At 50.4% G+C, this 17340-nt stretch overlaps 1 protein-coding gene across 1 annotated transcript in view; it reads right to left on the reverse strand.

Annotated features, from left to right (window-relative positions):
- Positions 1-17340, reverse strand: part of LOC122370885 (zwei Ig domain protein zig-8-like) — an 88876-nt gene that overhangs the window by 37404 nt on the left and 34132 nt on the right. The window contains exon 4 of the mRNA XM_043346832.1: positions 5104-5178. Coding sequence (XP_043202767.1) covers positions 5104-5146 — 43 coding nt within the window. The 5' untranslated portion in view covers positions 5147-5178. The remainder of the gene's footprint in view (positions 1-5103; positions 5179-17340) is intronic.

Consider the following 17340-nt stretch of genomic DNA (forward strand, 5'->3'; position numbering starts at 1 on the left):
GCCCAGTGTTTTAGAAGCACTTATTAACTGCTATGTCTATCAACTTAGGATGCATAATCATAAAGCAATAAATTGCTTTTGAAACAAAAACTTACCTGGCTCTTCACTTTGCTCCCCTAATCAAGCAGATTAAATAACCACGTTGGCACGCATTCCGCAATCCCATTTGCCTCTAAATTGCTGAATACTGTGGAATGTAGATGTCGTGGTTATTTTGTGTACCTATCAAATTTTAATTTAGCTCCGGGTCAATGCCTTGACGAAATAACTCCGTGCCTCAGCTACAGTGCATATTAATAACTACTACAAATCATCTGGGATGCTGGTATGTTTTGACAAGGGAAGCAGATAGTGTGAACACCAAGGCAAAGGTTTGAAATTATTCATACCGCTTCAGGGAAAGAGGCGCAGTTAATTCTGTATAGACCTCAGCCCCAGTCATCCCGGCATATAATAACGCCCTTGTTTACATCGTTCTAAACGAGTGCCTTAACTAAGACACGGCACGCTACCAACTACTGAGGCGGCATTGACGCGCCTCTAATGAGAGTCGGCACAGCATAACACTTTAATCCGCTCTATATGGCACTGTTTTCCAGATTGGCTGTGGTGTCCTATTTACAGCGGCTGGGCTGCGTGTCAGGGACCCACGGGAGAGCGGCCTGGAGAAGGGTCCCGCTTCTGCCGGTGTGCGGAAGCGGGACCCGCTGTGGAGGGGTACTCCACTCAGTCCAAAGGATCGGGTCACCGTCGGGAGGGACCGGGCGCTGGGCGCGCAGTGTCGCGCGGTGGCAGCGGTGCCGGGCTCAGTTCGGACACCGGGGCATCCCTGCCACAGTGCGACGACGCCATCCAATCAATGCGATGAGCCGGCTCGATTGCAGACAATCATGGCGCGACTGCGCCGACCCCGCCGCGCCCCGAAACCAACACCGTGAGAGCCTCTGAAGGATCAGTGCAACTGCAGTACCACCGAGGTGGGTCCAAATTAAAGACACTATACCTTCATTGCGAAAGCTAACACCTGCATCTGTGTGTTCCTTTGTTATTGTTTTTTTTTCAGTGCCGAATGGCATGTGCTTCCGATTTGTGCATTCATCCTATGAGCTTGGATTTACATAATCTTTGCCAAGTAGATGTTTGCTTGCTCTACTGGATTCCGCGGCGTTTCCTTAGAGAAACATAACGCGACGCATAGAAAAGCAAGGGATTTATATCTGAAATGAGGATATGGCACAAACAAATATTCAGAGAGAAAGCGTGCTGCAAAAGGTATTGCCAAATAATCTGTCCGCATTGATCTTGCGACCTTCTACGCCTCGTGTTACCACTAAATTAAATTCCATCCGGAGTTTTGTTGGATGTAATTCGTGAGATCTTATTATCAGTCCACAGACATTGGTAAAGCTTCATACATGAATTATAAATAAAGTAAGGTAAAAACGCACAATACCATGAAATGTTTTTATCTGACATGAAGTAAATGACATTTTCTTCCTTGCACTTATTTCAGCTACACTTACACGCTTTTGCTCGTTCAACTGTTCTCGACGTACGAAGCTCGGGGTTCATCGTGGTGACGTGTGATGTTAATACCCAGCCTTCTACCTAAACTACTTCCTTACAGTATTTACCCCAACAATTTGAACCATTCCTTTGTACTTAATATTACGTTGGACTTGGAGTGCAAACACATGGTTACGTAACAAGCACTGCAATAATACAACATGTGTGTTTTTTTTAGAAATGCCGTTTTTGTAAGGCAAACAAAGCGAACAATGACAATCAGAAAATCACTTCCTACTCTCAATAACGCACAGCTTCTACACATACGGCAATAAATCGAGAAATCGAAATAAAAACGTAAAGAAATGCTGATTGGTGTCCTGTGGTAAAATCATACGATTCAATGATGGTCGTCTTAGAAAAGGCCTTGGTTCAGACCCAGTGGTAGGCTCTTTTTAACGAGAGCCGTGACCGGTGACATATGTAGGCTAAGGAGTGTCTTCCAACGACGCTGTGGCCTCTTCGGCCATAATATTGCCGGATGGCACCTTGCCGTCCTGTGATCTTGCTGACCTGTGACCGTGCCGACGTGTGCCCTTTCTGACCTGTTTCCTCACCGGCCCTGATGTGTGCGGCCGTGACATCTATTGGGCCAGGACCTTGGCATGGCATTATCCGGCCCACCGCCGTGGGGTGACCCCGTTGAGTGAATAGTGTCTGCAGTTGTTTAGCCCTCGGCTCGATCGGCCGGCCCTACTGTAGAGTGTGATTGATTCTGTTTGACGTGGCCATTCAGTAATCGCGATAGGATTGATAGCCGGTCTCTTTCACTGTCTGGCCCAGACAGAGGTGGGCGGGGAACGGAGAGTGGACGACGACCGTCGACCGGATGCAGGCAGGCGTAGCATTAAAAGGCCCATTTTCTATTACAGCTGGGACTTGGGAGTTTGGGATTTGAGATAATTCAATTGATTCCGTCTTAAATATTTTAATAGGTTTCTGGATAGACAAATGTTCTGATACTCGTCAGAACTCTGCGCTTTATAATACTTAGACCGAAAATGCATTTATTTCTTCTTCTCCTTCTCTTTCCTTCTTCTATCCCATGTTTCGTCTGGTCTCTTTCTTATCTGTCTCGTAATCATAACTTACCTTCTATCCTTCCCTCGCTGACCTTTTCGGGATAATACACAGCTGCTGAGGCCGGCCACAATTATCGAGACAGAAAGAGGAAGGGAGGAGGGAGATTGGGGCGCTCTCGGGAGCCCGTCTTGCGGGCACTAGGCCCAATCTGCTATTTGGTGCAATGTGGCTGACCCGGTGACCCGAGCTCCACTTTCCTCCGTGGTCCAGTCGACGCTGACACATCCAGAGATGCGTCGAGTCTTCAGAGACCTAGACGGAGCCCAGCTTGGGGTGGCAAATTGAACCCGGCCTGGAGAGACTGGACCGTTCCACTCAGCATGGCGCTGACTGCTCTACAGAGCCAGCCCAGCGGCCTGTCGCCACCAAACGGCTCAGCCAAGAGTGCTTTGTTTGTCTCCGAGCTCTAGGCATCGTTCATAAAGCCCATTTGCGGCTTTATCACTTGTGAAATAAACACCAGTGGTGGCCGGGGCCGGGCTCGCGGAATCCCGAACTCATTTGGTTGCATGAGACCGACCGGGCGGCTCTGCCATTTTGACAAGGACTGACCCGACCCGACACGGATCCCATTGACACGTGTTCGACGTGCCGTCGGCTCTGATCTCATCTGGGTGGCGGCGTATTCCGGAGCGGCGGCCGGCCACCACGTTAGGCCGATTGGCAGCGGCCCAGCGGAAGGTCAACAAGCTCCCCGGAGGCACGTAGCCCGGCCCTACACCCCTCTCGGACGCGCCGGGGAGGGTCGCGCTGATTGTGTGGTGTCGCACGACACCAAGAGCGACCTTGAATGTGATTAGACACGTGTGGCTGAATATGACAGCTTCATAACCAATTCCGCTACATTTTCAGTAAACAAAAAATCAGGGGGGGGGGGGGAAACAACTGAAAAGTTCCCGACCATGCGCACTACGTACTAAATTGTATTGATATTGGACACGTTTGCAGTAACAGTTGACGGAATAAGAAATATTATTTTTCAAATATTTATTTTTATTATTTACTATTTTTCAAATACACTTATCAAGCAGCCAAGCGCGTTTTTCATTATTTTCGCTATAGGTATTCGACATCTTGCATTATGCTTTTTATTGCATTCTACTTGTGGTTTGTTCATATCAGCAATTTGGTTAACGTTTTTACGTTTCTTTGCGTTTTTAAGGTCTTGTCACTGTTCTGGAAGACTCTTAAAGGGACCCTCCCACCTTAACATTAGATTTGAGTTGAGATAGCTAAAATGGGGTCCCTGGCTCACAATTACCGGTTTCGGCACTCACAACATCGAGAAATGCCTTAAATCGGAAATATTGAATTTCAAAATTGCAGCATTTTGATTCAGAGGGGCTAATGCATAGGAATACCCCTCTGAATGTGTGAGTTCAGCGCAGATATCTAACGATTTTTAAATGTTTGACTAAAACGTTTTGTAGCACGCGGTGGTATATGCTGCTTTGCGCGCAACAGGTGCCGCACTTTCAGCTGCCAAACTATTGCTTCCAAATAAAGTCGCTAGGAACAGCGGAGATCCCAAAAAGTAAACAAAAGTAAAAGTCTAATATCTTGAAAACCGGTGAATATTTTTCGGTGAAATTTGGTAGATATTCGTTTTCGCTCTTTCTGAACCGAGCAACATCACTTTCATGCCAATTCATAAACTTTTTTGAAGGTGGGAGGGTCCCTTTAACGAAAATGACATCACTCTTCGTAAAGCCAAGCAAATCTGTAGAAGTTGTCTCTTCCAAACAGCTCAATTCGCAGAGCAATGCAAACTGCTCTGTAAGGCAGTCTACTTGGCTCTGTTTTGAAAGCGCTGTTTTGTATTCAGCGGACAAGTACGCTGTGTCTCCAACAGACGCCGGATTACTATTGCTGGGACACTCGCTGCGCTCCGCATACAGAGCTGAATCCGATCCGGTTTCGACAAACAGGCCGGCCATCAGGACAGGATCGGAACCAAAGACTGCACACATTGCTTTCAGAGAGCCGGAGGCGTTTTCTGTCGGTGCTGTTTCGTTCGACATTGATCGAATGGATGGCCGTCTCAGCGACACTGCCGGTTGCAGGAGGAGCCAAGGGGCACGAGGGGAGCTGATGGCTAGCCTTATTGGGGTCTGAGTGACCCCGGGTGTCCGTTTTCATGCCTTTGAGAATGGTTAAAATGTGACAGAGGCTATATGTAGTACACAACAGTCCACAACCTAACCCAATAAAGCTAGCGGGTAGTTGATCAGGATGATCCGCTAGTTTCCACACCAGTTCCTAGATGGCACTAGTGTAGACGCCTGAACTGATACTGTCCCGCAAAGCTTGACGCTATCTCTCCCAACTTATCCAATATCCATCACGCTGTATGCCTAAGCAACAATTTTGCTGGTAATCGGTGGCATTAAAGTACTTGCAGCAGTAGTTTAAATCCATGCAAGGCTTGTTTTCAGAATTATACTTAGCTCTTACCTGAACAGCCGATCATGAGAGTGAAGAACACAACGGGAAACATTATGAGCCCCTCCTCTTCCACCCAGCCGTGTTCTGAAACAAAAGGTGGGCTAATGTCAGCGTCGACCTACATTGGAGCAGCGTTGGTGGTGGTCTCTTTTCTGGGGAGTGACCAGCGGTGGCGGTGATAGTTTCTCCTCTCCCGGCGAATGGCCGGTCCTTCCGGTGTTCAGACGGCCGAGTTCCCTTGATCTCTCTGAGACGGGGAGAGGAGCTATGGACGTCGCCCACTGAGCCGTGGAGCCGCGGACGGGCGGCGACCAGTTGACATTTGGAATTGGGCCACCCCAGTCCAGCTGCGCACGGCCCCTCACCAGAACAACCGGCGTGCCGTCCGAGCCACACATGTGCCGTCTGGACCAAACTTTGAGTCAGTGTGGCCGGATTCGCGCCGCACCGGTTCAAGCGGCGACCTCGGCCACGGACGGAGCGGGGGCGGCTGTCGTCAGCCCCCCGACAGAGCACGGCGAATGACCGCCTGAGGCCCTGTTTCTGACACTGACACTCGGAGGCGGGAAGTTGGGCCGCCACCGCCGTCCTGACGGGCCGCCGGCGCCGTCCTGACGGGCCGCGGAATTGGGCTCTGTAGCTCAGACACTGCGGTCGGGAGACAGGGGAATAAGGTGACAGGCTCTGCCGACCGGTCATCGCCGGGCGGTGCCATGGAGACGAGACGGAGAGACATAGACATGACGATGGAGAATGGAGATGAAGACGGAAGATTGGGATTTGGTATTGGATGGTATTGGGTATGTGGATGAAGACTAGAGGCATTGCAGTCAAAAGATGACAGATCAAGAGACGACAGAGACGAAAAAGAAGACAGACACTGAGACAGAGACAGAGACGAAGAGGACTGCTATGTTCTTGCGATTGTGTGGTTGCATCTATATACTCTGGTTATATATTTCATCATAATTGTGGCGACAGTGTGCAACTAGTGGCAAAGTTATCAGCCGGATGCCAAAGACAGCCGACGTCTACCACTTTATCATGCTGGTAACAGAAGGACTGGGGCCCAAGCCCTCTGTTGCATTGCATTTGACGTTACCAATTGATATAAAATATCAATAGCTCTCTTCCATGATAAAAGCATCCATTGGATTGATTTTCAATTTATGTTGTAGTGCATACAAGCATGTGGATATGCGATGCCTTTTTTATCGTCGTCAAGGCTGAATGGCTCTGAATTGTGAGCCGTCGTGTCACTGATGTATGTTACCTCGCGTAGCTGCTCCAGGACGATAGCTCCTGCAGCGGAGGGAGGGCTGTTGGGAGGGGGGGGGGGCAGAGGAACGAGCCGTCTGATGCGGACGGCAGTTGGCGCGACCATCCGCAGAGGCGATCAGACTCCACCCCGTCCCGGCCGGCCGGCCACCCCGCCCCGGAGCGCAAATGACCCGGAAAGCAGCCGCGCCGATGGAGCCGGCTACCGCCGCCGTCTGATGGAGCTCAGCAGTCAGCACCGGCTGATGGAGCTCAGCAGTCAGCGCCGGCTGATGGAGCTCAGCAGTCGGCACCGGCTGATGGAGCTCAGCAGTCGGCATCGGCTGATGGAGCTCAGCAGTCAGAGGTGGCTGATGGAGCTCAGCAGTCAGCAGTCAGCGCCGGCTGATGGAGCTCAGCAGTCGGCAGTCAGCATCGGCTGATGGAGCTCAGCAGTCAGAGGTGGCTGATAGAGCTCAGCAGTCAGAGGTCAGACAGAGCACAGGACAGGAGCGCAGCAATCAGGCCGGCTGTCTTGAGTCGACACGCAGTTCGCGACAATTTTTTGCAGTGTTCTGACTCATTTTTGGTTTAGACGCTGCTGTTTGTCACAGATGCCAGTCATGTTTCTGTTTATGCTCATTTGTTACTTGTTTAATGCCTGACCTGGTCCTAGCCCAGCTGGACATCCGCTTATCTCGCTGGTTTGATGGCTGGGTGGTTACCCTCTAATCGCAGAAACAGACAATCGTGCCTTATCACGCTGGCGCCACCGGATGCCACATAACGGGGAATGCGGGAGTCATTTCACCAGCTCACATCAAATCAGCATTAAGCCCAGCCGCGGAATCCCCGGATAGTGGCCGGAGTACTGTAATTTCTAATTACTTTGTTTAAATTTGTCACGCCCGAGACGTGGCGTGTAAGTAAATCAGCAATAACAAATACCAGAACAAGCCAAGTTAATGCTTACACCAACAGCTACTTTTGAAGCTTTGTGGAGAGGCGTGCGTGGCAGCTTGGGCTTAAACTCTGCTATTCCCCCCCCCAAAAAAAAACTTCCAACGCATTGTGATAGTGGTAAAAAAGCTGATCTAAACTGTTAGTACATGTTAAACTGTTAATGCCCATCACGAGATCCAGTGATTTCGTTTTCATGGCCATGACCTATAGCGTCAGTCACGGCCAGTGCTGCTCGATGAGTGGTCACGCCACGTGCTGGCCGTGATCAATGCCGTGACCGTGACTCGTTTTTCACTGGCCCGTCACATACCTCCCTGCCTCCCACGATTGGTGGCCCACAAAGAAGAGACCCAGTCGAGGCGGGACTTTTCACACCCGGCTGCGCACATAGTGTGGACTGGGGTCAGAAATTCTATCTAATAGCGTGCTCTCTCATCCTGATCGTAATCTCATCTGCCCATATCCGTTTTCTCAGTTTGGGTGGAGACTTCCACTGGCGTCCAACTGGCGTCTACCTGAGCAGGCGTCCAAGTTGGCGTCTAACTTAGCGTGGACGGAGATTTCCAAGCTACACGCGTCTAAAGTTAGCAGTCGCCAGCTAGACGCAGCCGCCGTCCAGCTAGACGCGTCCAAGACTTAGACGTGTCTAGCTAGACGCGATATGGAAGTATCCACCCTTTATGTTTCTATTAAATATGCAATTACATGGTGTGATTCACAATTTCACTAATCACCTTTCACTTTATCTCCTCAAGTATCTACAGCCCATACCTCAACCTTAAAACTTTAAACCTTTAAACTTTTGACCAGTATGTATGTCCTCTAACCCTTCCATTTTATCCCTCTCAACCACCCATTATGTTCCTCTCGCCCTCCCCATACACCGCACGCAGTTCAGCGCGCTACAGACATTAGAATGCTCTGCCGAGGTTCACATCAAAGCTGAACTTTGCTTGTTAACGACTGGATTCCATTACCAGATGTCAGCATCGACTTCTGAAATTTTCAAACACTCGACTCCCTTTGATATACGGAAATTTATAAAGTTAGGCCAGCTCCTCGGTAATGTCATTTCTGTCCAGCATAGCTTGGTGAAGGAAAGGCTGATGGAAACGAAAAGATTGTCCCCAGAGGGCGATTGTGGTGTTCGGATACATTTCAAAACGCCGCAGCAGCATCGCTGTAATTATTGCGATATTAACTCGGTATAAATTATGCACCAAAAATATTGCATACAAGAGAAGCGGTGACTAAATTAGTCATCACTGTGAAGTGACTGATATGAAGGCATTTAAAACATCAGCGCCGCGACGACGGGGTAAGAGTTATAAGTCGACACACAATTAAACATGTAAGATCGATGGGCTGATGATAACCGTTTAATCGTGTCACTGTTATTTTATCAAAGCGGTATCCCTCGATCGCTGCCTAGCACCAGAACCAAGAACAGGACCGGCAGCCGGCCCAAAATCTGTGGCAGTGTAAGCCCCGGCCTCGGCTATCGTTTATCGGCTGGTATTTCGACTGGCGATATTACTTTCATCGGGTTGCCAAGGTGGCATGTTTGTACGCTTCCGCCGGCGGATATTGGCCGTCTGTCGGCACTGGCCGCCGCCCGGGGCGGGGGCGGGGGCGGGGGCGGGGGCGGGCGTGAGACGGTCGTCGACAGAGTCCGATTCCGGCCGCCGCTATCGACGAGGCCGCCGGAAGTGTCCGGCCCACCCGTCGGTCGGCGGGCATCCGGAGTGGGCCGCGCCGCGAGCCGCTACAGCCGCCCTCCCTCGACCAGATACGCCCCAAACGACCGCCCTTTTCCGCAGATACTCTCCAAGTACCGGCTCGTTCGGTCCGAGACGACCCAAACACAGCGCCCATTACGCCGGGACTCCAAATGAAGTTTGGCGCCGGCCGCCTGTTGCAGAAATGCTCCACAGCCCTGCCCAGCCGTCTATGGCAGACCGGGGTGGCTCCGACTGAGGTAACCGAGCCATAGGACGTGGAGTGGGCTGCGGCGTGATGACCGGGTCACCGTCAGGGGCTTTGAAGGCGACTGGGATACCCGCGCTCCACCGAGACCGCGGACAGAGGACATCCAATCACAGCCCATGGGACGTCTGCCGCGCTCACCAGACCTTCAGCGCGTCCAAACTTAGCCGAGCGCCGGAGCTGTGCCGTGTCTGACGGCGCCGTGCCGCCTGTGTCTGTCTGTATTGCGTCGCGAGCTGTGCTGGGGGCGGCCCGAGTTCATGACGGCCTCAGAGGCTGGCGGTGGGCAGCCGCGGGCTGTCAGTGCCACCAGTGTGTGCTGATGTGTGGGCTCGTCACTCACCGTTCTGTGGAGACGTGGGGGAGCGGCACTCCGGAGTGGAACTATCAGTCGACGTGCCACGGCTCGCCGGTTATAGTTTGAGGTTAAAAGTGTGCAATCTACCGTCTGCCAATGGGGACAGCAGTAGTGGGCTCGTAAGACGGGCTGTGATGGGAGCACACACCAGTGAACCGTGATGGTAGCACCGAGTTCACCGCGAGTGTGACGTCAACCGCTGCAGATTGACGTCAAACGCGGCATGAAGTAACCCAATGCTTATGCAGCCAATGTAAATGTGAACTCAGATCCAAATTTTCAAATGAAATGCAGCTAGTTATTTCGTACTTGCAGCTTCTCCGTAAACCTTCTCCGTACTTCTAAATCCGGTATTCACCAATATCGTGGCCTTCTTTGGCCGTCTTCTATTTGTGTTTTGAGCCACGCAATAAGTAGGTCTGGCGCTGCGGTTTCTGATAGGCTCTATTGGTGCCACGGCCATGGCCGTGGCGCCGAGCCGATAACACCGGCCACTGGCTGAGTACCTTTTGTCCCAGCTGGCTGGGCCCGGCACGGTCGGTTTCTGTTCAATCCGAAATGACCCAACATGGCAACTGTGCGGTCACGGCCTGTCGGAGCCGCCGCCGCCGCCGCCGCGCCGCCGACCGTCCAAGTTGGCCAATTTGCCGGCCCGCTCCGTCCCACTGTGGGCGGGCCGGCGGAATTGGCGGCCGCCGACGGGCTGCGGCTTCACGGCGGCGACATGCCCCGAGCAGGACCGGACCGGATGGTCGCAGTCCGCAGATGCCCTGAGCAGGTCTGGACCGGATGGTCGCAGATGCCCTGAGCAGGTCTGGACTGGATGGTCGCAGATGCCCTGAGCAGGTCTGGATCGGATGGTCGCAGATGCTCTGAACAGAGCGAGTAGCGAAACAGCCACAGACTCCGAACCGGATTGGACAGGACGGACACATAACGACAACTGGTGACACTTTATTATAATGGAATGACATGAACCAATTATATGATTCCTGCTGGTGATCGTGAGAGGTTTATTTCATCGTACTGTCGTATAAATGGGCACTGTTTATAGTCGGCGTAACCGTCAATGCTGCAATCAAACAATTTCGTTCACTACGTTTTTAAGACTCTTACATTACATTATACATTTTCGACTTTCTTAGGACGCCCCAAATCTCTACAAAAGCCCCAAATCTCAAACAATTAATCTTCCGAATGTTCTCATCACGCACAATTCGCCTGAAAAATGAACTCTATATACCCCATGCCAATCCATGCCTCTGAAAGCGTAGATATACGAGGTCGATCCAATTATTTTGGTGATAGGGCAGCGACGCCGGCGGGCTTGAAATCACCATCGCCAGATCAAATGGCAGCCTGGCATATATTCCAGACAAGAGAGCCTCCTCAGAGAATGGCGTATGGCGTCAGAAATAGCGGCCACTGGGCCGGAAAACTGCAGATGGAATCTTCACCTCCCGGCCGGCCGGATGTCCATGCTCGATATATCATTAACATAAGGACGGCCTAGACACAGCTTGCCACCAAGTTGTGATATAGTGGCTCGTCTTTCTCGGAGGCTTTCCGAAGCCGTCCATATTCATCATTCTCCTCGGCCTTCTCTCGCTGTCGCCCACCCCTCTCGCGTCCTTGGTCCTCCCATGTGCAGTAGGCTGCTCCTCTCCATGGCTCGGCCAGAGATAGGCCCCGGTGCAGCTGCCGCCACCTGTGGTCGCTCGTATGGGCACAGCAGCGGTCACGGAAGGCAGTCTAGCGGTGACCAGCTGGTGGTCATAGCTGTCAGTGTCTAACCACCGGCACCTCGTTGGTGCCAGGAATGGATGCCACTCCAGTTGAAGGTCATGAATCATGAAATATATGTAGTATGTAAAATTGCAGGCGTTGCATATTTCTTCATCAGAGATATGCTTCATCACTTGCCGTAAAAAAACATGACATTTTTAGTGTTTGCTCCGGAGTTTCTCCTAGCTGCCAGCATGAAGTGTTTATTGTTGCCCCGTTTGTTGACTTGGTTTGTGTGTTATGTCACTGCATCAATACTCAAGCATATTGCATTGGCAGATGTGAATTTCGTATTTTCTTCACACCATGCTGGACTAATACTCGGCTCAATATCTTGCAGCCTGCTGCACGCCTGTCACGTTTCTGGAACCTAACTATTTTGTTTTCGCCTGGCTGGATCTCCGAAACTACCCTGGCCTTGTTTTCCCTTGGCCGTTGCTACTATGTAATGTTTTTGACCAGCCCAGCGGCTGGTAGTACTTGTACTAGCCTTTGGTCTGCGGCTTAGTTTCTAGCACTACACCGGGTTTGTTGTTTGACTCAGTTTCTGTCTCCATGTGCTGTTTATACTCGGCTCAGGTTCTTGTACCGTGCTATGCCTACTCCAGGAATCCTGGAGCTCAAAGCGCTGGTCGCTGTCAGACGCCAAAACCATCGATTGAAACTCGACGAGTGACACGGCCCTGCGTACCCTCCAATTTGTGCCAGCGATGTTCCCCGTAGTTACGGGACGAGGAAATGATATGTTAGTCAAGTCGTGCAACAGCATCGGTGCGGTTAGCTTGTGTGCGCAACCAGGATATCGACCGTTTAAACCGCACTTGCGCTGAAATTATCACCAGAATGGTATACGACAGTTATGGACGCAAACCAATGGTGCCCAGGCTTCCCACGATGGTTTGAAATTTGTTTCACAACGCGCCTGTAATAAGTACCTACGTTAGATTGAATAGATATCTTTCCATGTGACAAGACGTGACAAGGCTGCCAAACGAGTCAGACTTGCACCGATGCTGACGACTGTCAGTGCGCTGTCTCGTCCTATTTTCATATATGGAGATACATGCACGTTTTTATGTACAGCAAATATTCGCCATGCCTCCGTGGAAATGCAGCCTCAGAACCTTCAATACATTTCGTTCTCGCTTTCCGATGATTTATCTATCCCATCGGTATTATCCTAGACCAGAGCAAGCCTTTCGCCAATAGTATTACGCATGACCCATGAGATGATTAGATTCCGCGAGGTGGGTGGCCACTGGCCACGATACAAAATCCGCCTGGTGCATGTGGCAGTTGTAGGTGTTCTGGTGAGCGGTTACAGCGCGCTACGAACTAATGGGCCGCTCGTTTTCACTGGGTCGATGCAAGAGCTGAAAGGCGGCGGGAACGCCGGTGGAAATGAACTTTTTCGTCCAAACCACATGAACGCTGGATTGGAGTTGTGGAGTTGCCGAACTGTAAAAGATTGTACATTTAGGCATCACCCGTTTCTCTGCAAGTTTGGTGCAGTGGAACTTATACCTACGTCGTTGAAACTTATATCGTATCTAACTACGTGTTCAGTTACAAGTTGCAGCACTTTAAGAAATGGCTGTCCGGACACCTTACATGTACGGTTCTCCAGGGTATTAGTCGTTGGTCGCTCGGCGAGCGGGAGGGCAACCAGTTCCGCCCCTGTATCGCGTGACCCCTTGCTCCGCCCAGTTACGCACGAGCGTACTCCACGCCGCGTAGTAGCGTGGGGAGGGGAGGGTTAGGATGGTGGCATGTGTAGAGGCTAGAACCGGTTTCCACCGCCATGCCACCGCCCAGCGACATGGAGCGGGGTCAGTGACCAGGGCGCACGGAAAGGTCAGAGGCCAACTATAACGTAGAGCTTTGTGTCTCCCTCCCCTCCGTGTGTAACAACGCACGACAGCGGCCGGCCGCCGATCAGGCTTGACATGTCAAGGTCACCCGCAGTCAACGGGCGCAGAGGGTTGGTCGAGTGCGCGTCCGTGGCTGATGACAGTCTCGACCATGTGCTATGGTGCCGATAGACTAGCGTGGGTAATAAGTTTTTGTTCAGTGCATTTGGCTGCTGGGGTGTGTCATCTTGATATGATGCCTTGTAACGTGTATGATACGCTTAAAACCTCGCTGGCAGTGGCCGAGAGGAGGGGGGGGGGGCGGGGAGGCGGGTGCCGCCTCCACATGTTTATTTTTGTTGATAGCTGCGAAAGCTGAAATTTGGCAAGCTTGACCTTTGATTCAAGCTGAATTTTTATGACAGCAGCTGTATTTTCACCCTCGCCCATATTGGTGTTTTGCCAGCGTCTATCGTAAAGGGGGGGGGGGAGGAGGGTCCATTGGACCCCTTTGCCGTTCAGCCCTTGATCGAGCTAACGCTTCGCGGAAAAAGAGCGTGTTGCCCGTGACGAGAGGAGGCCGATGATACCCAATTTTAAGGTCCTAGCTCATTGGTTGACAGGTCAATATAACTCAAAAGTCGGGGAATCGGGACCCGTTAGAGCTTCGTAAAGTGAAGCTGTTAAAGGTTAAAGGGTTTTGCGGGGTGCTGATCACAAATTTCAAGTTAGTTTTGATCACAGATGATGTTTTCGTGCATTTAGGCCAGGTCGGGTCAGGTCAGGTCAGGTCACATGTTACGAGGGAACCAAAACTACTTCTTAAATGTTCAAACGGTTTCTAAATGCGAAATCAACTCCAAAATCTACCCTAGAAACATGTAGAACTCGAAAGAGTGAACAAAGGTCATCAAAGTTCAGTGACCTGACTGACCTTCACGTGACCTTGATACCCACTAGAATCCATGGGATCAACATCCTTTCACATGTTTGATCGCTTAAAGCCACAAAAAGACAATAAAACGCGCTCTATTCGAAATACGCCAAAACGCGATTCCGGCCAAACATGGTTTCGGAAAACAGGTCACAAGTCAAAGGTCTTTTGAGTCAGGGTCATATAAATTACAGGGTAGGCGTAATATTGATTAACTTGAGGGTACTGAAAGTTTCCGTCGCAATCAGCCGCTTTTTGCGCGAGTTATTTGCGAAAAACTGAGGGTAGGAGGTCTGTTCGACACCCTCCTACAAGTGCGAAGGTTAAGGTCAGGCCGTTGACCAATGACGTCAAAAGTGAACCTCTGTAAGGTCCCAAAATGTCGCGACGTCGCAGCACCCTTCGTGCCAGGGGACTTTTCAACGGGGAATGAAGCTTATATGATCTAGTACTATCTCACAGAGTCCTCACAACTTGTATGTAGCTATCTCGTATTTTTCTTAAGAGTCACCTGAAGTCAGGTCGGTCACGCAACCTCACGATTATTAATCAATTGGGAAATATGAAAGCTGTTATTTTGGCATTTTGACGCCGGGAGCCATCTAAAGCTGTCTCAAGCGCATTAATTCGCAATTTTATACAATCTTTGCAAGCCCCAGCATTCACTTTTAAAGTTAGGCGACTTCATTTATGACGTCACTAAGGTCACAGGAGTTTTTACCAAAAAGTCCCCATCAAATTGAGCTAGCGAGTCGGGAAGCCACCAGTGGACCTGTGAGGACCTACCGCTATATGACCTCCTTGAGCCATCAGCCAGCTCCGTGGCCTGAGTGTCTCTGCCCTGACCATGACCTGAGGCCTCTTGCACCAAACTACCTAGCTAGGTAAAATCGAAAAACCGGTTTCAGAATAAGCTAATCTACAGGTGCTAAATTTGTTTGCAATAGCCCAATACATAATCCTACATGTGCTTGCTAAATTTTGCAAGCAAATTGTTGCATTTGAGACTTGGACTGGGTATACGATGCAAAATAATCCAAGCATTGGTGCAAGAGGATTTTGGTGCAAGAGGCCTCTGATGTGAACACCTTAAATTGACCTCAACGAAAACAAAGCGTATACTATTCGACGCGCTTGAGCTGGAGCATGCAAAACTCGATGGTGCCATTATGTTGGCTCTGTAACCACTTAAGTGGTGAAGTTGTTTACCAAAAACCGATCCCGCGAGTTAGAGCACTTATACTGACCTTAGAGTTTATCGGTTGACCTGAGACATTCAACTCGGGTACCAGTTGCTGCATCTCATACGACGCACGCGCTCAGTTTTCGCCAAATTTCCGTTGAGGGTTAAGCACTGAAGTGATGTTATGATGCGAGAAGGTAAAGGTCAAAACAAGCATGCACACGAGCGGGTGTGAATAAAACTGTGTTCGAGGTAGGTATGCCTTTTTATTATGCATTCGATTTGTTTTACTTATTGGTAAGAACAGATACAACCAAAGAGAGCGCCCCTGAAGAAAAGGTGGCGCACCGGACGGGTGCGATTTTAAGGTCTAAGGTCAGTCGGGGACCTCCAAGTTCGGATTAAGCGCTGCATGTTAGGGGTAAAAAATGGGGGCAAAAAAGCATCCCGATTTTGGCAGCATCGTCATGCTTTGTCATGGCACTCATCCACTCCCTCGGCCGAAATATTATTTCCCTTTTGTATGAGTTCTGGCATAATCCCGCACATAATGCTGCATGTTGTTTGCCATGGAAAAAAACAATGCATGTTCAGCTACGTTCTACGCAGTACGCACTAACCTAACCACCATCCCATCATCCACCACTAGCCACCATCCCGTTCTGTGCCCCCTTCCACCCCACACGAATCAGCCGAGATACTAGTCAGTCGGGCTAGCGCTATCCTATCCTCCCTTCCTGACTGCACAGCGCTAAAACCCAGAGCCGAGACTTCCCGAGCGCGACCTCTGACCCCACGCGGTCCGAAGGGTCGGCCGATGCCTAAGGGCGCGCCGCGCGACGGCCACCCGGATAGCCTCTGCCGAGTCTCCCTTTCACACACCGTTTACTACGCGCTCGATTCATTCATGATTCTGTGTTTCCGCGTTCCTCTCGTTAGATGGCTCTACTGATGTCATAGGCGATCCCAGGAAGATTGCGGCCAGAATACCCCAAACGGCAGAAAATGAGGTTTTTGGTGAATATCTCGGAAAGTATTTGGCATACAACGATGCAATTTCACAGTCTCGTGGTAAATGTGCATACACATAATTCGGGTTGATACTTATGCATTTGAACATTATATAGGACCAGATATGTCCGAAAAAGCAAAACCAACAAGACTTTTACTGGAGAACCGTACGCCCACTGCTTTCGTCTTGCTCCGTGTCCCAACTGAACTTGTCTCAGCTCACAAACCTGAGTACCGCCCAAGTATAAGCTAAACTGTGTTTCAGCGCCTCGTATTGATTATAGGTATGCCGTATGCAGCAGTTGATAAGAGTCAGTGACAACATTTTTTATCAGTGATCCTGCACAGAGGTCTCAATTTCTGCGGTATTGTGCTGTTTTCTGCAGAAGTCTGTTTCTTCTGCATGGTATTCAGCAAACCAAGTGAAGTTCTAAACACATCCCCAGCCTTGCCACTTACAAATAATGCGCTGCCATTGAGCTGCTGTCAGTGCACAATTGTGGCGCACTAAGACAATGGATATATAACGTCATTGGAGCGACTGAAATACAGCTGATGCGGCACCTCGACCGATAATGCATTAGCAATGCTGCCACTGAGCGCCTTTGTTTTGCACGTCGTTAGTTGTGTGGGCAATGTGTCCATGTCAGGGCTACTGAACCTATTTGTGTGTTTTCATCGTAATATTACATAATCATTACGTCATAATCGTACTGTTATGGTGCAGTATGTTGTAATGCAGGCAGGCACCTACGTCGCTTACCGTTACCGCACGCATTGTGTTTTAAGCGCATGGTGCGTGGTGCTGACTGGCCCTTGCTGCCTCTGGAGTGTGGGTGGAGTTTCTGTCGAATATTGTTATTGTGCTGCCTTTAGGATTTCAGTTGGCCTCATCCGCTGGCTGTTTCTCTCTCGCTAT

This window comes from Amphibalanus amphitrite, unplaced genomic scaffold, assembly GCF_019059575.1.
Source record: "Amphibalanus amphitrite isolate SeventyFive unplaced genomic scaffold, NRLGWU_Aamphi_draft 001180F_arrow, whole genome shotgun sequence".
NCBI lineage: Eukaryota > Metazoa > Arthropoda > Thecostraca > Balanomorpha > Balanidae > Amphibalanus > Amphibalanus amphitrite.